General features: G+C 38.4%; 1 protein-coding gene across 4 annotated transcripts in view; it reads right to left on the reverse strand.

The window, feature by feature from the left end:
* The window catches only part of MYO1B (myosin IB), a 111423-nt gene that overhangs the window by 16520 nt on the left and 70309 nt on the right, over positions 1-24594 (reverse strand). For 2 of the 4 annotated variants that reach the window (XM_065637656.1, XM_065637657.1), the window contains exons 12-23: positions 24264-24350; positions 23851-23916; positions 13295-13399; positions 11790-11852; positions 10793-10993; positions 8076-8302; positions 7686-7886; positions 6098-6191; positions 5504-5653; positions 3699-3767; positions 1804-1890; positions 1423-1509 (exon numbers count right to left, since the gene is read on the reverse strand). In XM_065637656.1, coding sequence (XP_065493728.1) covers positions 1423-1509; positions 1804-1890; positions 3699-3767; positions 5504-5653; positions 6098-6191; positions 7686-7886; positions 8076-8302; positions 10793-10993; positions 11790-11852; positions 13295-13399; positions 23851-23916; positions 24264-24350 — 1437 coding nt within the window. The remainder of the gene's footprint in view (positions 1-1422; positions 1510-1803; positions 1891-3698; positions 3768-5503; positions 5654-6097; positions 6192-7685; positions 7887-8075; positions 8303-10792; positions 10994-11789; positions 11853-13294; positions 13400-23850; positions 23917-24263; positions 24351-24594) is intronic. The other 2 variants (XM_065637659.1, XM_065637658.1) reach the window with 1 other exon arrangement.

The raw sequence follows: 24594 nt of genomic DNA on the forward strand, positions 1-24594 counted from the left end.
TCCAAATCTGCTAAATAATTAATCATAGAATCATTTCAGTTGGAAGAGACCCTCAGGATCATCGAGTCGAACCATAACCTTACCTAACCCTAGCACTAAATTAAATTAAATGAGGAGCTCTAACACAGTTAATACTATTTGCATTGCTCTCTGGATGTGTCCTTTTTAATTCTGAAGATCGTCTTAAAACTGGGAAAGTAAATATCACTTCTGCAGTACTGAGCAATTTTTTGGTGAATGGAACTCTGATTAAAAAGAAAAGAAATTATCGATATATTGCATTTAAACAAATGCAGAGGAAGCAGCGTGTCTGTCAAATTTCATAGATACCTAAATATCAAGCTAGAACTGAAAAGATGCAAAGTCTCTCTAGTATCAGGAAAATTCTGTATGTGTTTGTTTGGATTCTTTAGAAATCTAATACAAATCTAAAATATTTATATCAAAATAGCAAGGGTCAAATTAAGCATTATATCACAGATGTAATTTGAGCACATTTCTCCATCTAGTTGGCCAGGTGTTCTGACAACAACCCCGCCACCCCTCCAACCTAAATAATAACTGGAAGACATTTTAAACTTAATGTATTTACTGAATATAGTTTTCAACTACATTACAAATTTATTGATTTAAACCAAGAAAATTTTGACCTGTAGCAAACAGCATTTCAAATGTTCACATAACCCACAACAGCAAGCTGGGGATTAACAAGAATCTTTCAGTGGGACTTTGCTTCTGAAAACAAACAGCTGATGCTGGAATTCCTGGGATTTTTCTAGGGCTGTAAGTTCAGAATTGCAAACTAACATCATTTTCTGCTCAAAGACCAGGTCATAAAATTGTGCTTGTACTTACTGAAATTTTCTTACTGGTTCAAATCACAGCCAGAGAATCAATTAAACCAATTAAAACTAAAATTTAGTAAAACTTAATAGCGTTGGTTTGAACTTGTAAGTGAAGACTGTCCAGGGTGCAGAATATACAGCCTGGTGAAAATCTCAATTAAACCGCTAATACAGTGTCACTGAAAGCACTTGTTGGAGGGGGCAAAAAACACACTAAAAAAATCCCCAACCTTCTCTCCCCGCCGCAAACCATGCTTTGCATATTTACATGGAGTTAAATGCATTTCTGAATTTGAGAATACCATAGTCTAGTCATTTTTAATCTAGTCTAATGGCTTGTTAGTGCAAATCACTACTTGGCTGCCATGCAAAGAATTTCCTACTCTACAAAAAACTGACAGGCAGAATGTTGTCAGGTTTATTAAGTGTGGAATGAATGGAAATGGAAGGAATCAATGATCATGCTCTATTATTCTAAAGTCAATTGTATTAGTTATTAAGTATCACTATTTACTACTGATTAAATGTTGATATTGTTGGGTAATGAAGGGAGGCATGTGATATGTGCATGAAGTACCTTATATCCAAGCCAGAAAGCCCAAATAACAGCAATAGCATGTTTATTTCTAGCCTCCTCCTTCAGCCGTCTCAGTTCCCTTCGCGCCTGTGATGCATTTGGAAACGGGATATAGAAAGGCTTAGGAAAGAAAAGGTTACTGCAAAGTTCCCAGTGGTGCCAGAAAGAAAGAAAGAAAGAAACCAGTCACTACAAACAGCAAATATTAAAGCGCGTCCCAGCTTCCCGGATTGCACCAGCTAAAACATGTTAGCTGCAAAGAGAAACACAAAAATTGGTAGTTTAAGCCGCTGAAAATATTCCCAGATAACTTTATCCTGAAGGGCCTTCTTCACTCTATGTAGAGACCATTATGTGCACAATTTGTTGCCACTTTCTTACCTGGGTACCATGCCAGTAAGCGGCAATTATTGTGGCAGCCTCGTTACAACGCTTCTGATGCTTAAGTTCCCGAAGAAGCTTCCGAGCCTATAAAGATTTGAAAACATGATTTTATTCAAATAAATAACTACGATTTCTTAATGATTTTCAACTAAGGCACTGCCACCTGTAAAATCTAGGCAAAACCAAAACATAATGTCTCCAAATCCCCAGGAAAAGAAATTCACCTATGCTCTGCAGCCCAATATTTGCTGTTCCAGGGAAGATTCTGTCCACAAGTAAGAGCTCGGGAGTGGCAGCTCAGGGAATCTTAGTTCAATGTTTAGTTTTCTCCCATATTTACTGCATCACCTCAGATATCAATATGTCTGTCTGCACAACAGCAACAGTCTGCACAACTCTTCCTCTACACAGTATATATCTTACCCATTTAGACTGCAATAAAGAACAAATCACAAATAAAGTGCCTGGCTTTCGGTCACAGTTAAGGCTGCTGTCGTACCAAGTTTTTATCCATGGCAGTGCTACCCCCAAAAGAGCATGTTCTCCAACGACAAACAGAAAACCGTAACTCCAGATGAGATGAGGCTTTTACCCAGTTTTCTTCAAATAATGCTCATGAGAAAAGACACCACATCGACAGTCAGGCTGAAAGGATATTTTTAACTAATTTACATGAAATAACAAAATGTAAAAATCAAAGAAAAAAAAAAGTAAAATTAAATTACAATAGCTTATTGCTGGCAAAATTAAAGCCTTCTGGGCAGGAGAGGGCTGTTTACACCTATAGCAAGTAACTGCAGCCCGTTCCTTCCCCGGCTGACAGGAGGGGAACAGACTTCAGAATTAAAGGCAGTTGTTCTTCCCTAAATAGAGGAGAAACCCACATTTCATGGGGTGGAGAAATGTTAGTAAGAAAACAGAAGAGCCCAGGGACATTTTTTTCTGAAGCTGGACAGCAGTAGTTGCTTTAAGCACTGTGGCTGCTTTCATGTGAGCTGTTAACCTCATTTTTACCTGGTTTTACAGCATCACTCCTTCAGTCTCTGCTATGACTGCAGGATTATCCCTTCACAAAGCTCAAATCTCTCAGAGAAGCAGCAAAGTTGTAGCAAATTGAGGCAGAGGACACGCAAACAGTGATGACGTACTTGCTCAACACAAGTTGAGTACAACACACTTTGCCCCTTTGCTGAGCACGCAGAGGATTGAGGACTGGTGACCCAAACTCTTTTATTTTAAGCCTGTTTTCAATTTTGTTCATTCTGTTAACTGTAAAATAACTGCCAACCGTGACTTATTTCTTCCAAATCAGTCCAAAGTCAGTTTTCATAAGCCCAGTGGCAGAGCCCTGGACCATCCCTCTCTGGCCTGCCTGATTAGTGCATACCTGGGTTTGCTCTGAACACCAGACCCGCCCATTCACACTCCAGTCCATGGAAAGAGGGCATCTCTCTCCAAATTCTCTGTCAAAACATGCCCCAAGGATAACCCAGTAGTTTAGCATGGTGCAGGGATTTTGAACCCAGGCTACCAGCAGATATCCCAAACTCACCTCTTCTATGGCAAACATGAGTGTTTAACAGCTACAGCACAGCCACAGCTCAATGGACAGAAGGTATGAAAGTCAGGAGGCTCACTGCACTTGGAATGCTGTTTTCTGAGGGTGGTGAGACCCTGGCCCAGGTTGCCCAGAGAGGTGGTGGATGCCCCATCCCTGGAGACATCCCAGGCCAGGCTGGACGGGGCTCTGAGCAACCTGATCTGGGTGAAGATGGCCCTGCTCATGGCAGGGCTTGGACTGGAGGAGCTCGGAAGGTCCCTTCAACCCAAACTGTTCTGTGATTCTATGATTCTCACTGTACAGACCCAGCCGCAGTTAACAGGAGACTCACCTTCCATCCTCTGATGTAAGACTGCACTATAATAGCCGAACTCTTGATCTTCTGGTACTTTTTTTGTTGCTGTATTGGAAATAAATATGTGCTGCTTAGAACAGAACATTGCAACTGTAAAATATTGTATAAAACTTTCATTACTAACATTTGTGAAAATAAGATTAAGGATACAAGCACTAAATACAAAAAGTGAATACATTTTGACCAAGCAGATCAAAGTGTAGATTCTGTGCTCAATTCTAGGGGAAGCAAATTACGTCGACAATGCTGGATGGACAATGTCACTCTGTGTTTACAGAAACACTAAGTTCATGGTCAGCAGCACAAAAGTGACATGGATTAAATACTAACAGTGACAGCTTTGTCTTTCACGCCAACAGAGTAGTACACAAACGCTCAGGCTTGTTGGCTAAGCTTTTTACCATCTTTTCATGAGACTTGTGCTGTTCCTATTACCCACAGTCCCTTTGTAATACTAAATGCTGATGATAACTTAGGAATTGGAAAAAAACCCCAATGACATGCTGGAGTATTATCCAAGTATGCCAGTTCGAACAATTAACTTCCTGGACAGCTGAGTGTTTTCCTTCCTTTCTAGAAGTTCTCCAGCAGACTAGTGGTTAGTGTAAGACTAAGTATAAGCCTAAGTGGACAACAGTTGAAAGACTTTGCAACAAGAAATCAAAAATCATGTGTACTCGGTCATGTATTTGTTTTCTTTATATTAACAGTTGTGCCAGTCTAGCTGAGGTAACTCCATTTTTAATTAGTCTAGAACATATGAGATCATAATGAAGCCATTTGGGCACAATGCAACTTTGTAATGATGCTGTTTGTAGAAACGGTGCGTCCAATCATAAAAGTTCAGAGAGAAGAGGCTTTACAGTGAAAAAGCATTTATTCGTACTTTGTCAAAATTATCCAAGATAACTGAACCAAACACTACTGGCTTTCAAGATGATAAACAGAAGTGCTCAAGTGAAAAATCGTGATTGTCAATTCTGCAGCTTCTTCCTTTCCATACCATATATTTTATCGAGCTTCCTGATAAGCACACAATAGCAAAACGCAGCTGAGATGTTTAAGAATTGTTTTAAAACTTAAAAAGAAGAAATCTTTTTTTTTTGGTCATATAAGTCAATGTTATTTACTAACTGATGAAAAGACAAGAAAGAGTCGTAAAGCAGCACCGTTCGGTTCATGACACAGAATAACTAGTCTACAAACAGATTTGAAACTGTTTTAGAACTGTTATCAATAACAACTAGTGAACTATGAGTCTTACGAGCTATAATTAAAATAAATCCCTGGGATCCTCCCAAGCAGCATTCTTGAGCCTCAAATGCAAAGGTTCCAAATAAGGCAAAAATACAAAAAGCCTTAGGAATGACTGAATTCCACAGAACTGCACATGTATATTACGGAACATTTTTTACCCATTAACCATATGTTTTGAGAGCACTCTAAGTGCCAGGCAGCAAAGCATTTTAGCTGAATGAGAAAGGCTCTTCCCAGCTGCGCCACAAAATCCCACTCTCCTAGACCTAAAGGGCTCTGGTGAGCTTTTTAATTATTTAAGCACAAAGTAAATACTTAATAGAGGTCTCTAGAAAATCAGTTTCCTTTTATTCACATTTTTGGTGCTTAAATACTACCAAAAAATGGAATTCTTTCAAAACTTCTCCATTCATATCAAGGAAAAATATCATATGAGGGTTATATGAAATATCATATCAAGTTTTTGGGAAAAAACATATTAAACAATAAAAAGAACCCCCCATTTAGTAAGGATGTTATCTTACTGCATATCTCCTGTACCAAGAAGCAATCACAATCTGGCTCTTTTTCATTAACAAGAAGCGTGTGCGGCACTTCCAACCTCTATAAATCTTCGCAATTAGAGTAGCCAAGTCCTCCAGCCGCTGCTTTCTCAGATCTTCTAGTTTGAAGAGCTGGGTGTGGAGATTTTTAAGATTTTGTTTGATGTAGGAAGAAAAACAGTATGGGACAAAAGACCAAAAAACCCATAAGCATGGTTATTTTAAGAGAAATCTGTCCTTTACTCAAGTCCCCCTCCAGACACCTTTTGGTTTATTCATCTTCAGAGCTGCAGGCATGTACATCAACGGGGTTATTGGCAGATACGTTGCCACAAGCTAGTGCAAAAAAGTTACATTAAATTCAGCCTGATGGCTATGACAGAGTCTTGATTCACACCAATTTTAATGGGTCTAACATTAAAAAGTGCCTTTTTTAAAGCCATATTACACAATAGTACATCAAAGCGCAGTATCTAGAAAAATCTGCAGTGACCAGGCAGTGAACGATGCAGTTGATAATAAGCCGTCCTTGTGAAAAATGGCTTGATTTTGCAGAGGAAGGCATTTTTCACTTACCGTCCTTGGGTTGCGGATGAATATCTTTGATCTACCAAACGAAAATTCTTCTTCAGGGATTTCCAATTCACTAAACAGCACCTCTACTCCAGCCCTAATAAGAAGCAAATAAGCTTAATGAACATAACTCCCAGCTCTAAGACTTCTTAGTTTACATATTCACAGATTAATTTATGGAAAGTATATGCAAGTGTATTTTAAATTCTTACATAGCGCTTGACTTAAGAAGATAGGAAACTTAACTCATTTACTCACTGGTTATTTAGCTAAAGGTAAGAATAATCACTGTAAAGATTCAGAATAATTTGATGAAAAAAAGATCTATTTTTATTTTATATCATCAGCAATGGCCTATGTTTTCCTTTTGTATCTATGATTTTACTATTAAAAAAATAAATAAATAAAAAGAAAGAAAAAAAGGAAGGACTCTCATAATAAATCAGAAAGTGAAACAAAGACTGACAAGTTTGACAAATGCTAATGTTCCACACTCCATCAACTGCATTTTATAAATGTTACCGAAAAAAGAGAAGAATTGCACAGAACTTTGTGAGGATTCTAATAATGCTATTGTTAGCAATACTGCACTTCCACCATTATCTAGATAACCTAAAGATTTCAATTGTAGCTAAGGTTATTAATCTATTATGAAAGGAATTTAAATCATGCTGTTGGTGGCCACATGTAAAAAGAATTAAGAAAAGCTCATCACATCCAAGACATCATCTGTAAAAATACATGTAGATACTATGCAATTTAAAATTACATATTTAATACAACTGATTTGCAAGAGGTATTATCTCACAGATGTTGATAAATAATTATGTATTTTTTTCTTGAAAGGACAGAAGATGATTTCACGACTGTCTTCGAATAAATGCGTGTTCCTACACTTTGAATGTTGTTATTAAAGTGTCATTCTGATCATTCCAGACATTGTCATTTTGACTAATCTCTCTGTCTTTCAGGCCTAAATCAGTAAAAGCTGTAATATATTGTAAAAACAACCTGTTGTCCTTGCTCACATGCAGAATCTTTTCCATTACTAGGTTAGTTCATCACTAAAATCATCTCCTTTGCCGAGGAACTGTAATGTTGAGCCTACTGAAAAGTATGGGTTTCCTGGTGAATGAACTCTTTTAAAATCTCTTCTCCCAAGTAACAAGTGATAGATGAAGAGGAAATGGCCTAATCTTGAGCCAGAGGAGGTTTAGATTGGATATTAGGAAAAATATTTTGATGGAAAGGGTTGTCGGGCATTGGAACAGGCTGCCCAGGGAAGTGGTGGAATCACCATCCCTGGAGGGGTTTAAAAGACGCATAGATGAGGTTCTTAGGGACATGGTTTAGAGGTGGACTTGGCAGTGCTGGGTTAATGGTTGACTCGATGATCCTAAAGGTCTTTTCCAACCTTAAATGTTCTATGACTCTATGAAAATCTGGAACCAGACGCTAAGGAACAACAGACAAGTAAAACACTTGAGCCACACTGGCTTAGTTTTTAATTTACTTTTATGATATTTGAAAGTTCATTAAATTAAAAACAAACAAACAAACAGGGCAGATAAGAACACTGCTGATTTCCTACCTGGCTGGCCCTCTCCAGTGGGGCCATGTCTGCTTGCACAGCATTTTGTAGCGTTCCAGGCAGGGCTCGTACGCTTGCCTGAAGGCATAACCTGCCCTCCTGACCCGCACGTTCTCCAGCAGACCGAGGTAGCGGATCTGGTGACACACCAGGGCATCATTGAAAATGTGTGCAGCCTTTTTGTCATTGGGTTTGATGCACCTGAAAAGGAAAACAAACAGAGTTTGCAGCACTGTACGTGTCGTCAACTATTATTGTGAGTTTAAACCATATATTTCCACAGTTTACCCTTGGAAATCAAGTTTGGTTTTTTTGGTCAGGTTTTTTTTGTTTTTTTAAAAAATTTCACCAGACATAAATTCACCAAAGCTTTGCCACAGGGTAATTTACCTAATGTAGTTTGGATTTTTGGTCTGAAGATTTTTCATCAGGGTAGCAACTGAAGCCTTGAACTGTGAACCTGCCGTCGGTGGTCTCTTCAGGTTGATCTTAGTGGGGTTACCTTCTGGGAACAAGGCTTTGATAAGAGAGTGACTGGCCTTCCACATGGCCTGGGAGAGGTCACGGTATAGAAGATCGTTATTTTTGTCAACAAATCCTTCTACCTGGTACATAACCTGAAAAATACAGAAGAGTCTCATCAGAGCATGTTTGGAATTATAACATAGATCTGTTCAAAACTGAAGCAAGAAATTAATTTCTTCTTCTTTCTCACTATCCAAAACAAAGGACATTTCAGCTTTCATTTTAAATTTGACATTTGGAAGACTTTTTGTTGGATAAAATGTCTGTGAACACACTTCCTGAGAAAGATGCACTTCTCACACTGCTGGCAGCCGATCAGTTCTGGTTTCTGAAATAGGAAAGGAAAAAAAAAAAAATCTTCTGTGATAACTCAGATACATCATTACTTGCCAATACTCCAAACTGATCTTTTTTTGGCTGACAAAAGGTTTTCTCCCTCTCTTTTGAATCACAACAGCAAAAATACCCTTTTTCCCTTCAAAGTACCAATGCTTACGTTATCTGCCTAACTAAAACGAGATACGAAATATCACCTCTTGATGTTGCAGCAGCAAGCAGCTACCCGCGCGGTCCTCAGGGGACTGATATTTTAAAGATCTTTCACCAGGAAAACAGTCCAATGACAACAAGCATGAAAGCAAAGCTCTGACCTGCAGCTGCGGAACCAGGAGGCGTCCAGGGGAACTTCCTGCAGATCTCAGATTGCTACTGGCTTTTAAAATTTAATTTAATTTTATTTTTATTTTAGTTTGATTAATTGCAACAAGTCACCCAGCTGGTAATACAGATCCTTTAGCTTCACGATTTCTCAGTTCTACATAGATATGTACTACATACACAGAATACTGAACAAAATATTTGACACAACAGCAAGCGACTGGGAACTCAGGCAGCATTTTTCTTCGGAGCACAGGGTTCTGTTTCTGACAGGTGTGGTCATTGCCACTACTGAAAAAAAACCACAACCTGTTCATATGAACTTGCTTATACTTCATAAAAGAAGAATCAGACTTTTGCTGTCCAGTGACTGGGTCAAAACGTTCTCAGCTGAGGATGGAAAAACACAACATTCCTCCCAAAATAGGAGGAATTCACTGACTGCTTTACTGGGTAAGTGAATGCCAATAACGATCAAAGACCACCACTGCCTGCTAAGAACCAGCCTGTTTGATGGATTATATGCAATTACGAAATACTCTTAGCAAATACATGACATAAAGGTAATGAATAGGTGCCTCAAAGGCTGGAAGTAGGACATTTCCAGCACTATTCTGAATGCGCACCTTATCAAGCTATTCAAAATGGTAACACTGAGAAAATGTTAAAAAATAGGGAAGTATTAAACAATCCTAGCAAAATGAAACACTTTCCAAATATTTATTACTCTGTGAAACTAGCAATTCAGCAGATTCAAACCATAGGTGTAGTTTCAACCCCTATGCTTACTTATAATATTTTTTAAAAATAAGTTGTCTTTTTACAAATTTCATGACGTTGCTTTTCATTAATAAAAAGTCATACAAAATTATACATCAAAACCCATCAGACTTGTACTTATTCATACTGCTTATGTTGTAAAAAGCCAATACATTTGCAAACCCTCTCTATGACTTTCTCTTCCATCTGGTTAAACGCATAGGCTGTCAAAATAAAATCTCTTCCTTCAAATGTACAAAAATTCCACTTTCTCATCGATGTGACTAAGGACTAAGGCATCTACTCTAGGTGAACCTGCTTTAGCAGGTGGGTTGGACTGGATCAGGTCTCAAACTCATTTTCACTGAGGGGCCACATCAGCCTCGTGGTTGCCTTCAAAGGGCCAAATATAATTTTAAGACTGTATAACTGTAACTACTCCTACATTTATACAGTCCTAAAATTACATTCGGCCCCTTGAAGGCAACCGCGAGGCTGATGTGGCCCCCGGTGAAAATGAGTTTGACACTCCTGGACTGATGATCTCCAAAGGTCCCTTCCAACCTCAACCATCCCTTGACTTCAGCTAGTTCAGCAACAAAGAACATGGTTTCCAAAATGTCTTGCCTTTAGATGTGTGTGAATTTGTGTCATTCTAAACAACATTTTTTTTTCCAGAGACCCAGCGGCACAAGCAGTTCACCACCAAAGCACATGGGACATCTTTCCCCTCTGCTGCAAGGAGTACTGCCCTCGACTTCAACCAGAGCAGCACCATCTCGGAAAACCTTCCAGCCCAAATCACAAATCTTAGGCTTAAGATGGAAAAGATTAACACAGGTCTGGGTTGAAGGGACCTTGCAAGCTCACCCAATGCCACCCCTGCCATGAGCAGGGCCATCTTCACCCAGATCAGGTTGCTCAGAGCCCCGTCCAGCCTGGCCTGGGATGTCTCCAAGGATGGGGCATCCACCACCTCTCTGGGCAACCTGGGACAGGGTCTCACCACCCTCATTGTGATTTTTGATCAACTATTGACTGAGGCAATTTTCCTTCATTACTGTAACATCATTTAATGGGTAAAGAGCCTCCCTTTTGTATCAAACCTTGGCTTCCCACACGTACGACACCCCAAACCACTGCGTACCCCCCGTTTCACCAGGTACCTTGCCAGCGTAATGCTGGATCCTGAAGCAGCTGTGAGGCAAGGAGGTGTCATTGAGGAACCGCGAGCACTTGCTCATCCTGCTCTCGAAATGCTGGTGAGTGGCACAGACTTGGTTCAGCTTTTCCAAGAAGGTGTCATCGGTGACAGTTCCTGGTCTCAGGCATTCTTCATCTAGCATGGCCAGGATTCCAGTTTGGTTCTGAAGTTTCAAGACAAGAGCTTTAGTGTTTTTCTCCATCACATTTCCCTCAAGGCATAAAAAGGAGACTGCTCTCTCTCATTTGGCTTCTGTAACCCAGAAAAATGTTCTTCAAGCCACCTCAAAGCTTGGTTCTTTTCCTTATCCCCATTTCCAAGTACCTCCATTTTTGAACGACTGCTTCTGAGATCTGAATCTTAAACTTCATGCTGGAATTTCATGTCATTTACTCAGACTGTAGAAACTCCAACTTAAATGGAAGTAGCCATTTTAGGAGTAAAACCAGCATACATTCTATGTTAATTGTTAAAACCTATTATTTTCCAATTGTTAAGGAATTTCATCCTTGCTGCACTAAGTCCTTGGAAGTCCTCTTATTACATACAAGTACTTTCTGTACCTAAAGCACTCAGTAACAAGTCATTGAGTTTTCTAGTTTCCATGTGAAAAAAAATGTAACTTATAACGCGTCATATGATAACTGCTAGTGAAAACAGCGCTCAATGGAAACATTTAAAGGTTGGTTTGTTGTTTTTTTGTGGATTTTTTGTGGGGTTGCTTGTGGATTTTTTTTTTTGGCATAGATGCTACTGAACATTTCTAACAAAGTAACATGCAGTCACACACACACAAAAAATTAGTAAAATAAACTTTTACCACACAAAATATAATGACTAATATAACGAGTGGCTTGTTTTATAAAATCAAAGGGTGTGAGGATGTGTACAGACTTTACATCTAAACTCAGTTAATGCATTAAAAAAATTATTCAGAGAGATTATTGAATATAACTTACATTTTCTATTAGGTCACAAATTATAGCATTGTTGAAATACTCAATATGAGTCCATTCAATCCCCTATTGGAAAAAAAATATGTATGAATAGGAAAACAATCGAGGAATATTTTCCTCTAGGCAATTTAAGTTATATTCCAGTTAATTAAGATACTACTTTCAAATTTAATTCTATATGCTTACCAACATTTTATTCATTAAAAAAAGAAATGCAATCATCTACTGCTAACATTTATCTACGCAAAAGGACTGTCCTTGAGCGGCTGCCAAACCCGCTCTCCATTCCTTTCCCCCACCCGTGTCAGCTTCCCATGCACTCCCTGGCCCCCCGCCAGCTGCTCCCACCTCCCACTGGACACAAGGAAATAAACCCATTTCTCTGCAAGCATCCCAGATCAACATTTCTAAGCTCTTCACTGGCTTTTTTTTTTTCTCTACAGGAGGAAGACAGAGGGCTAAATTTAGATAGGGCTATCTGAAAAATCTAGAGTCTGGCAGTTGTTCAGATATTGCTAATATCCTATTTTTTTCAAATACCAGCAATATAATTTCCAAGATGAGATGCTAATGCATCAGGAGGTAAGACTGGTAGCGCAAAGGACTGAAAAAATAAAATATGAGCTTCATTTTCAATTCACATTCTGTGGTACATCTTACAGTTTATTTTTTTCAGAGTGTTTGAAAGATCATTCAAGAAGCAAATTGCAGTAATGATGTTTCAAGAGTTCCACCGCTGAATGCAAAAATAAAAAAAAGACACACCAAAGCTTCACGTTATCCTCAGGATTATAAAGCGGGATCTTTATTTAATTTTTTAAAGTGTTTACCCAGCAAAACGGTATTATCTAATTTGCATAGGGACAGTGTATGCCAGTTTCTACAGCTGCGAACTGGTGTTTTGCCTGTGTATCATGGGGAGTGCTGCTAAAACCTATTAAAACTTTAACTTGACATTCACTCACAGAATCCCATCAACCACCAGAGTCCGGGCTCCAAAGCACATCTTAAATTTAAAGCTCACACAGCTCCCTTCAATAATTAACGGAAAGAAAACTAGAACCACAATCTATTTGTAGGGTTTTTTTCAGCTCGTACGCTCATTTCACCCATCCAATTCTCTTTTGAAATGAGATTAGTTGTGGCCGCTGTCAGGGTGTATCCCAGATGCGACTGCATAATCCAAAGCACAGCGTAATTAGCACTAATAGCAGAATGCAATATTAGTCTTCTAATAATTAGCCGTTGCTCAGAACTGCCAGTCAGTGTTGCAATGAATGAGAATTGGGTCTCTTTTATACCTGGAGAACTTATAATGTGAAACAAAACCAAACCCAACTTTTTTTTGCTTAATATAACTGCCACATAGTCCAACACAAACATGCTCCATGCCAGGCCTGTGGTCAAAAAGTGAGTGTTCCCTAGAAAGAGATTTCAGTGCGCTTGCCTGTGTATCTTCATTACAGGGGCAAGAGGAAGAAGGCAAGGAAAGATCCATTAAGGGTTACCTCTCGGATGTATTCCTCCTGCTCTTCTTTGAGGGTAAGTTCAATGAAGATCTGCTGCAGCTTCTCATTGCAGTAGTTGATAATGAATTGCTCGAAGCTGTTATCCTGTCAGATAAAACATGTTTGTGTTTGCTCTTGTCTAAACAACCTGGAACCCAGCTGGAGTTGCTTGCAGCAGCTGCAAGTCAACCAGCTGCTTTATTAACTGCTCCTTCCAGCTTTTGCGATGTGATGGTTTGAGTAATATTTTATTGAGAATGGGATTAGTTTGGAAATTTTAGACCAAATCCTTTCTTGAGGCTTCCTCCATTGGGAGGGACAAAAACTCTGTAGCTTTATATTCATAATGCCTCTGCATTGATTCCTTGGCACAAGTGGTGTCAGGGAATGAGCAACAATAGTTTTACCTGCGCTGATCTGTGTAAAATGTAGTCTCCTGCAGGTTCTGGTAAATAAAATTATGATGGTAGCATTAGCTCTTTTCCAACCGGGACCACTCAGCAGCAAATAAATATCGTACTTCACCGCAGACCGAGCCCCAAGCTGCTCTCCTGGCTGCAGCTGAGCCTGGGTTAAGAGATTATCAGCTCCAGAGGTCAACTCACCACCTCCCTGCCAACAAACTGCTCAGGGAACTGCCCCTTGAAATGCTGGGAATTAAAAGAACTTTATCAATCAAAAAAATCCTTTAAAAGGCTAATTCATATAAAAGCGGGTTGAGGGCAAGCACGCATGTGTCCCTCTGCAGAAAGGACTGGGGCACAGAGCAGACCTTGGAAGGAGTTCTGTCTTAATTACTAGTCATTGAAAAAAAATTTGATTATCTAGGCAGCCTGAAAAGCAGAATAAACCACTATGCTTTTTTTACGCTATCAAATAAATCTGCTATACAACACCTGTGAGGCTCAAGTTATGGTGATATAATTTTTATGACTCCGGGCAACTGCAATCATTTAAATGTTTTAAATTAAGGATCTGGTTGCTAAAATGAGATTAAGAACACACAAGCAGATTAGAAAATATTGAGGTAGCACAGATTACTTTTATCATTTTAGTTTTAGGTAAAGCAAGATCATAGTTGATCACCAAACTTTCTCAGCCACATCAAACTCTGCCCCTCACACCAACTGCAATTATCAATCGGACACTGCAAAACTTGCATAGCTCTGAATGAGAAAGTTAAAATTTGGCATGCATCAAAATCAGCACTGCAAACAAGTCATACTTACTGCATTCTGTTGGAAAAAGAAATTACATAAACTGCAGTCAGTACTTATACCGCTTCCAGAAAAACACAGAATATAATATATCCATCAGCATTTATTTGGCTTTTTAACAGACTCATATTTGTATGTCACTGAAAATGTGAAGTACTACATAAATGTTACTATTACTGCTTTGGACATGAGTGTATCTGTGGGTACTATCCAAAGATTATCAAGGGATTGAGGCACATCAGAGGCTATCAGAGAACAGCATTCTTGCAACCTCACGTCTCTAAATCACCACCTACCTTTTGTCTCAAAAAGCCAAATATACAACCTTTGGCACACATATCTCAGCAAAGGGAGGGAAGAACACGGGAGGGAAGAGAGAATAGCAGAGGAAGAATGAGCAAATGTTTATTTGACATATTCAGACATGGCCATCTCATTATATATTTTGAGTTTGAGGGAAAAGGCCCCCCACAGGCACATCACCTTGGCAAAGAGGAAGGGGAAAATACATTCTGCATCCCCCTGCCAGGCGCATGCCACCCAAAGATTGTTTCTCAAAAAAAAAAAAAAAAAGTTATTCCAATTACAATGACTGCAGGACACTTCACTCACATATTATATACAGTCCTCATCTTCAAAAGAGGATGGAAACTGAAATGCAAATCCAGCTAAACCATCTAACCAAAAGGCCATTTGTTAATATTAATGTTTAATTAATAATGTTTAATGTTTAATAATTAATAATGTTTAATTAATATTAATGTTAATATATTAAAGTAACTGCTAGATGCTTTCCTAATTTGCTGTGTATCTGTGACATTTATGGTTTGCCAAAGAAAGGCAAACCAAAACCCACAGAGTTCTTCACAAATCACTCACTTTAAGCTATGAAATTCTACTGGACATTGCCAAGCCACCAAAAATTGCTATTCCAGGAAAAAAAGTCATTGAAGAGCAGAGGCAATTTTGTACTTTATGTATGATACAGTGCAAAAGGCCAACAGTTAATTACAGCAAAGAAAATGAGGAAAAATATTCGGAATTAATGAAATTCTCGAAACACTTAACTCCAAACAGACCAGAAGACATTTGATAAATTAAACACACTTCAGAAAGCGGCATTTTCTTTCACAGGTTTTAAGAAACACTGTATGAAAAATCAATTAGTGTGTTTATCTCTGGGTGAATCTGAGTCAGGCAACAGAAATTGTGAATTTATTCTCCCTTATTGTATATCTTTAATTTTTAATTATGTGAGGGCTTCACAAAGCATTGAGGAATGTTCAGAAATGAACTGTCCCCCAATATTTTTGATGAAGGCTCCTAGAAGTCAATATGCAGGAGTAGAAGGGATCTGAAGGACTTCTGACATTGTTTTTTAGAAGGCAAGAGATTATGCCTTTAGAAGGCAATTAATGTCAGCAATAGCACATCACTAAATCCATCCAGGAGAAATGGGCTGGAAGGACCCAGCCATCAGAGACTGTACTTGCTCCTTACACTGACCCTGGGCATTAAGCAACAGAAAAGGTTTTGACCAACACAGAAGCAGCACGGTCAGACCCGAAGAAAGGAAGAGTTAGTAAATTCAAATATTCCTAGGATAAAAAAAAAATCAAGACCAGCGCTTCTCAAAGTGTCAACTTCTCTTACAGGCTGTAATTCTGCTACTTTAATGTTGAGAGCATCACTTCAATCTCTGCATTTTTATAGGAGCATTTTAAACTATCCCTTTGAAATCACTGTGGAATACAAAATACAACCTTCAGGGAACAAAAAAAAATGCCCAGTCTCTCAAATTAAATTAAAGGTGCTGGGAAACAGAATGTCAGCTGAGACAGGCTTAAAGTCATGTCAAATTTATAGATAACAGACCAACCAACAACCCTCAGCTTATCCTCTCCATCTTTTACCAGGTGCAACAATAAATTCAGACAAGTAGAAAAAGTCACTGACAAAAATCAAAGCCTACTTCACCATGTTTTTCACTTCACAAATAACTGTGTCTTGCTCATGCAGCTTTATTCTTTATCAGCCTTCAAACTACTGGGTATCAGGGCGGCATTTAATGAACAGCAGGTTTTTGAACTCTGCAAAACTCTGCTCCATGCAAAAACATAGTGCTCATATACACAAGCAGATCACGATGTTGTACTCGCTCAGGTTGTTAGGGTCAACCATGAAAAGATTAGAAAGTTCTAGTTTTGAACCACTGCTATTGCATGAATTACATACAGGTGCTTGAAAGTCTAAGGAAAATATTTTTTGTTCCTCAATATTTTACCCAATTTATTTTTTAGAAGATTCCAGCCATGTGTATCATGGAATCATGCGAAAAAAACATATACGGATGTTCCTGACCTTATGCATTGTTATACCAGTAAAATACCAATAGCAAACAGACAAAAATATTTTTGTAAAAAAAAAAATAAAATAAATGTAAAAGCCTCTTAACTGGTCTCAGGCAGAAATGTCTCCATACGCTGAGCCTCATTTCTTGCCTTAGATTTACAAACACAAAATATCTAAACTAGGGTATTTTCCTTTGAAAGCCAGCCATGTTCTAACCTCCTCTTTCCACAGAGAACTCAAACTCACTTGTGAGTACCCAGATTCCAGTGATTTTCAGAGACACTGAGGCAACTAAGACACCTACTTAAAACTGAAAAGTGGGTACTTTTCCATACTAGTAGGTAGGAGTATATTATTATCTTCCATCTGCATAATAAAGTCCTAGTTTAAGTGTTCCATTTTCTTCTGTCCTCTCCACTGTTTTCCCCAAATCAAGCATATGTTGTTGATCCAAATCTACAGACTCAGGTATACCATCAGTATCACACCTATACAAGGTGTTTCTCAATATTTCCTCTTCCTTCTTCGTCTTCCATCACACCAGTTCTTGTTGAGAGCCAATTCAAAAATCTGCATATTGCTCAGGCCAGCCACACTGACAAAAAGGTGTTCAGCAACACCTTTTAAAATACCTTATTTCAACACATACAATTAAAAAAAAATATGTGAGAAGTTATTAAAGGAAAAGCATAACTTAAAATGTAAATATTTGAAGTCTTGAGACTGTTGAATTCGACAGAACTAATGCCAGTAAAATGAACTTTTTGATCAATGTGGGGAGAGGGAAAGACATATAGAGACTGATGCTTCTGCTCTAACACATACAGCTCCAGAAAGTAACTTCTTTTAACATCAACGCAGCTCCTAACACAGACTAGTGATCCCAGGTAGTTCCATCAGGCCCCCAAACTTCTATTGAGGCTCCTAGAGAAATAGCCAGATGGCAAAAGTAATGATGATTACAGACCAACATACTCGCTTCACTGAGATGAAGGGTAGAATGAATGGAAAAACCAGCAAATTCAATTTTTATCCTCCTGAGGTGTCTGGGGATAGGGATTTTTATGAATGACCACAGAAGCATAAAAGTTTATGAGATGAAACTAAGAAATATCAATGCTAGAAAATGAAAACCAGTAAAATGGGGAAAGTGCATTTAGAGAAAATAAAAAGACGCTATTATATATAGAAAGCAATGAGCTACGTGTGACCTATTTACAACATTTTTTAAAATTATTTGCAAATTTAGTGAAGATACGTTATCAATATTTATCCTGTGCTTTTCTGTTTACATATACAAACATCCACATAATCAAACTTAATTGAAAAATATCTCATGTAAACTAGAATAATCTCTGTCCTTCCCTGTAAATATCTCTATAGGCAAAGAACCAGAACTGTAAATATTCCACATATATGTAATCACACTATGTTCCAGTGTACTCGAACAACAGGAGCTACAAATAGGCAAGAACCTACTATATAATCATATCCATTCCTTTGCTAAGGCAGAATAGCTGCTGTAGGGCAAAACGTTATTCTCACAACCTGAAGCACAGCATTTGTGTATATTTGCTCCAGCATTTCAAATATTTCCTCTGTTGAAAACCGTCAGCCAATGCGATTTATTTCATAAACCTGTGTTTTGCAAAGTAAGCCTCTCTAAATACTTACATTATAATGTGATTAATTAAATGGTGATTAACTTCCGGGGATGCACCTCTGCTTCTGAGCATTCTAGAACTTCAGGAAGTTATAGTTTTAACTGTATTTTAAAATAATCTCCATAGTACCTAGGAGTCCAAGCAAGGGTCCCCTTCTATGTAAAGCTCCCCACTTTGATAACACTGGTTAGCAGATGTAGTTGATCAATTACAGATTAAAAAATCAGTTCTTTCACACCAGAGTGGGCTTTGCCCTGTGCAATCAGATTGACGAGAGGGTACACACGTTTTGGCACTGCCACCTGCCAGTAGATGATAACCTAACTGGCATCAGAAACAGCTTGAACGATTTTGAAAAGGAAATATGTTGCAAGGTACGAGAGCCTGGAAAACATGCTGGAAATTACAGTCTGCAGGTAAAGGCAACTACCAAAACAACAGATACCCATGGCTGAGTTAGAACCAAAGTCAAGACATGAAGAAAGGGTCCCCAGAGCCTAAAAGAATGAAAAAAAAAAAAAGAAAAAGAAAAAGAAAAAAAAAAGAAAATATGAAGACAAAAGATCATCCTGGTAAGGCAATTTTCTCCATATGCCCCTTTTTTCTCCCTCCTCCTCTAATAAGTCATCTTTCTAGCAAATAACTAGACCCTTCTCCAGTAAAATCATCCTTGGAGGGTAGTCTCTGGGCCAGCAGCAATCTCCCAGAGCTCAGCATTCCTTCACATGATGAACAGGACAGAAAAAGGCAAAGCAACTATTCAGCAACTGGACCAAGCTGCTGTATAGGTTTATCGTAAAAGTGGAAGTACCTCTCCAATTTTTTCATGCCTTAAATATCTCAGAAAGGTATTTTCAATGTTTACCCACCCCCTTATTTGGTTACCTGCCTCTAAAACCAGCTAATTACCACAACTATGAGCATGCTAATAGATGGAAACTGCATTCTTCGTATTTCTAACAGACTCTCTCAATAAAGACATTGGCATTTTATCAACGTCCAGTTGACAGTTTACATAGTACATGCAATATGACCAAGCTTCTTTCCATCACCTCAAGGAACTTCTACACATGAGAAACAAGCTAATTTCCATAAATAAAAAGAAGCATTAGCAAAGTGCATCACAGACTGTGAGAAATGGACCTGGTTTTAGTGCTGGGTGGCTTGTTTGGCTCTTTCGCTGATGGTATTTTGATTTACTGCTGGGTTTTACGCAGAATATGATGGCTGCTGCCACATCTTTGTATGTTTTTGTGTACCTGGAGCCAAAGGAGTTGGTCAAGTGTTGTCTCCAAAGACAAGGGACTCACATCCTCTTGGGTCAATGAGGGCCAACTGTCTTTCTGCAGCCTTTACTTTTGCAGCTCTATCCTCGGCACATCCCCACTTCTCTTCACGCTAAAATACACGGAACAAACTGCTCTGCCAAGTGATGGAGCAGAAAGCATTCCTGCCCTCAAACTGTCCTCTCAGTGCCTGGCAAGTTTTAAGAATAAGCCTTGTTCGGCAGCCTTAGCTTTCATAAAACTGCACTCCAAACCATTAGCTTCATCATACAGACCAGCTACATAGTGCCGCCTGAAAATTCAGAATAAAGCCTTTAAGGCAATTTACATAGACAGACTTTTTTTTCTTTGAAGGCTAGGACTGGATGAAATATTCACACTTGCTCCATGGCATTCATTTTTACATATCCTAAGCCCTCGTCTGCACAGGAAATGTACACAACAGAAAATCAAACATCCAAAGCAAACAGAATGAGCCTTCTGCTCACCTCTATTGAAACCTGCCAGGCCCTCAGTCATCTGTTAACCTAACACTGGCACTAAAGCATGTCAAACCCTTTATGTTTCATCAACCCCACCCCTTCCGCAACTCTACCCCGACATTTTCCCCCAAAATACAGAATCAAACGTGGAATAAAACAGGACCAGCCCTAAACCTACTTCGAGAAGTCTGCAATTGAACTGGTTCTGAAATTACCATTGCCACCCATCCCTGCCCCGTCTCAAATCACGGTCCGGACTGCAGACCGACTACATGCACAGCCGCTCAAAAATGTGGATAAACTTAATTGGGGCAATTAGTGTCAGGCTTCAACCCATTGCTCAAGCTCCAGCAGCGTTACACACAATCTGGTCATGGAACCTGCATTTTCATGCTAATTTTGGTCCCTAAATCCCTGCCCAGAGACATTGCACACAGAGGCACCCAAATTTCAACATTTCACTTTCAAAATACCACAAAGGGCATAGCAGCATTCAAAAATAAACACAGCTTTACGGCACCTATTTTGTGGCTATTTTAGCCAAGCTTGCTGTTGACATCTGCCAAACCCACAGAGGCAGAGGATTATCGATAGATTTAAATTCCCTAATCTGTATTTTTGGACAGCCAAGTCCTTAAATCTGCCTTCTTGGATGGATTCTGGGTTTGTCTGAAAAATGGCTTTTGTGCTTGATAAAAATACTAGCGGAAACCAAAGCCCAAAGAGTATATGCCAGCATTATCAATACTCCAGTATCTTCCCTTTGTTAAATTTCATTAGATCTCCAGTATCTTCCCTTTGTTAAATTTCATTAAACCTCCAGTTACTTTGTAAATTAACTTCATCTTAATTACAGGAAATTGTAGAAGTTACAGTGGGCAGTAAATAAATTAATCTTTCAAAAATAGATGAAAAAAATCTTTTAGATAAGATTCAATTTACATATAATAGAACAAGACTGCTATTGTCATCACAAGGTGAAGTGTAGAATCTTTCAGAATTGTAAACCTGGATTTCCTTATTCTTCTTACAGGAGGAATTGTAGGATGTTTTAAGGAATCATCCTAAACAGGAATAAGGCCCAAGAAATACTGTCTTCACAATACAGATTTACAGACGAAGCAGTCTTTCAAATACATTTTTGCCAAAAAGCATTCTTTGTTAGAGATGACGTTAGTGCTAAACTTCAAGAAGAGACATGAGAATCAAAACCTGACTTAACAATTAGGCTCGAAAGGGAACTGCTTATTTTTAGTCAGAGGCTTTAAGTAATTTACAATTCGATAGATATAGTTACTGCCAGTAGCTGCACCTCAGCTAATCTTAATATTTTGAATGTTTAGCCATCATGTTTACAAATGCACCACACAGCAAACCACTCCAAAATCCACTATACTTTTTAGGCTATACATTTTAAGATGCTATTGAATTTTTCTTGAGTTATGGTATTGTACAGTGTTAAAATTTCATTCATTTATTATTGTTTTAACATAATTAACTTTAAACTATGTCCTTTTTGTGAAGTAGTTACTTAAATTTTCAACAATAATTAGTTTTTGTAAGCATTTTCTCAAGATCTTTAATACTTTTTGTGAGACTCGACTATGACTATTTGTTGCAAAACTTAACATAATATTTCAAAGGCATCCTCTTAATTTACTTTACTATATAACATTCATTGAAGTGACACAAGATGAGTTACACTTTGCCTATACAGTGTTCATCACAGAATTATTTTATTCAATTTAAGGATTATGATATAACATCTTTTGCTCCAACTAGAGCTGCAGAGAAAATTAGTTTTGCTCTCCCTAGAAAGAATATATTTGCTTTTGATTCAACTGAGAATAAGCCAGCAGTATCTGATTATAAAATTAACCTGCTGGAAACACAGGGATGGCTAAATGGGCAGTACTGGAAATACAGCTGGTTCAGGATTTTTTAAGGGATTGTTTTTCTATTCACCCTTCAAACTAGAGCATTGCCAAGCAGTCGCAATACCAGTAATTGTATTAGTTACCTCTACAAACTTCAACTCATCACGTTTCTTTTCCAAACGTCTTTAGATTAAAAAATGGTACAGTATGGCCATGTATGTTTCTGGCACACTACCCGATTTTCAGAAATAATTCCATCATTTCTGTGATGCTGAACCAAGCTGCTTGGCTGTCACCACGGGTCTTAACTCACCAGAGGAAGCATCCTGTCTTGTATGAATGTACCGACCAATTTGATCCTCAAGTCACAAGGCAAACCTTTCCCACCTTCTCCAGTAGAACCAACGCTCGACATTTAATGGAGTAAACAATAACCACCTATACTACTTCAAAGCTTTTGAATTTTTATGAATTGGGAAAGCTACGTTGTAATTCGGTATGAAAGATAAGTGAAAAGAGCCTTGTTTTTTTCATTTTTCTTCTGCAAAACTACATCTCCTGTATTCAACTCCTTACTTCTGACCTTCTAAGATGCTGGGCTTGAAGATGCCAGCAGCGCCATTCTAGCGTCCACCTTCCTGAAGGTGCACCAAGGACCACTCTGAAGAGATCTGCCCCAGATCTCCATCCATCCACCTGACCACTTGCAATATATTTCCATAAGTATGCCCTCAAGTTTAATGCAAACGACACAACCTGGCTTGGGAAACCCTTGAAGCAAGAATCAGCTTTGGTTTTCCTCTTTATAGAGGTATTTTGAATCACACTTACTTTGATGTTATGCTTCCGAAATAAAATTTACACCACCCTCCCAGGTAGAAATACTATTTTCTGGATTATTTCGGTCTTCTATACAGTTAAAATGTCCTGCCTGGATTTCCAAGAGGGATGGAGTGAAGCGGATAAGGATTGCATATTTTCTACTGATTTTTCTCTCCAACTGAGTTTCTAGTTTAAACACTATACAGATTCCAAGCAAGATCTATAAATCTCTTAAAATAAATTGTCAGAATAAGATTTATGAAAACTCCCTCTCCCTGGTGCTCTCTAACACAATTAAAAACTCCTCTTTGATTGTTTTTTTTCAAAATACCATTGATCTAAAAATACTACCATACACAAACAGCAGTGAGCCACACATACTTAGCGAAGAATCAGCAGAGAATATTTATCTAAGTGAATCGAGATGGAACGGAATATAACTCCTTGTTTAATTCTGACAGGAAAAAAATGTATTGTTTTTGTTGTGGTGGTTTGTTTTTTTTTTTAAAGGATACAAAGCTTGTTCAAAGACATCCACAAAATGCCTCAGGACAGAAATGACACTGCCAGAGTTTCTCTTATGATCAGAACGTATGTCACAACAAAACATATTTAATTTACCCATCATAAGTATTTACCTATGGTGTAAAAACACAAGTTCGCCTTTCATAAATTTTCATTTCAATTGCCAGACACGCTAAGACATCTCTCTTTGGCTTACTTTTCTAGTGTTTTTCTGTTAGGAATGACACGCTTGATTCAAATTACATGTATTCCGATTACAAATTCATCAACTACTCTATTAAGCTTTAATAACAGTTCTCACACTAAATTTTTGCCATTATAAAGGTCTTACCTCAAAAATTTCAAAGCCATAGATGTCCAGCACCCCCATTACCTTTTTTCTCACTTTTGTTTGTGCCTTAAAAAAAAATTAAATGCTGAGTCAGTCATCTGCACACTTCACACTTGGGAATCAAGAAAATGAATGTCTCTCGTAAGTAAGCTGTGAAATTATGTAAACTAAAATGTTAAGTATGGTTTCCCAAAATACACTTAACATTTTCATAACGTTCATAATTTTTCATAATATTTTCGTAACAGAGCAGACAATAACTGTATCACACCTCAACAAGTTGCTCACTTGTACCATGTGTAATGTCGTGCAATCAGGAAAAATGAAATTGCCAAACACAGTTTTACTGTCCACTTTAATTCAAAGGATTTCTATTAATTTTTTTTTTCATTACAGGCACAAAACAACAATACCTTAATGCTTTCATTGATTCTGGTAACAAGCCAAGAGAACAGCCGACTGTATAAATTTTTAGCCAGAGCATCACGGGCATAATAAGCCTAAACAGAAGAAAGAAGAAAAATGTTATAAACACTGGGTTAATCCCAAATGTTTTATGTTCTTGCTCACAATCCAGGCACTTCCACTCCCTTCGTGCCCATCTGAGTATCCTCGGAAGACTCACAAACCCCCTCCTAATCCCAAGCAAAGGGATGCGAGCAGCTGCAGTTGGGGCAGGGACATTCCTCCCGGCCAGACTGGATGGGACATGGGTGACAGTCACGCTGGCTCTACAGTGTTACA

Source organism: Caloenas nicobarica, chromosome 6, assembly GCF_036013445.1.
Source record: "Caloenas nicobarica isolate bCalNic1 chromosome 6, bCalNic1.hap1, whole genome shotgun sequence".
NCBI lineage: Eukaryota > Metazoa > Chordata > Aves > Columbiformes > Columbidae > Caloenas > Caloenas nicobarica.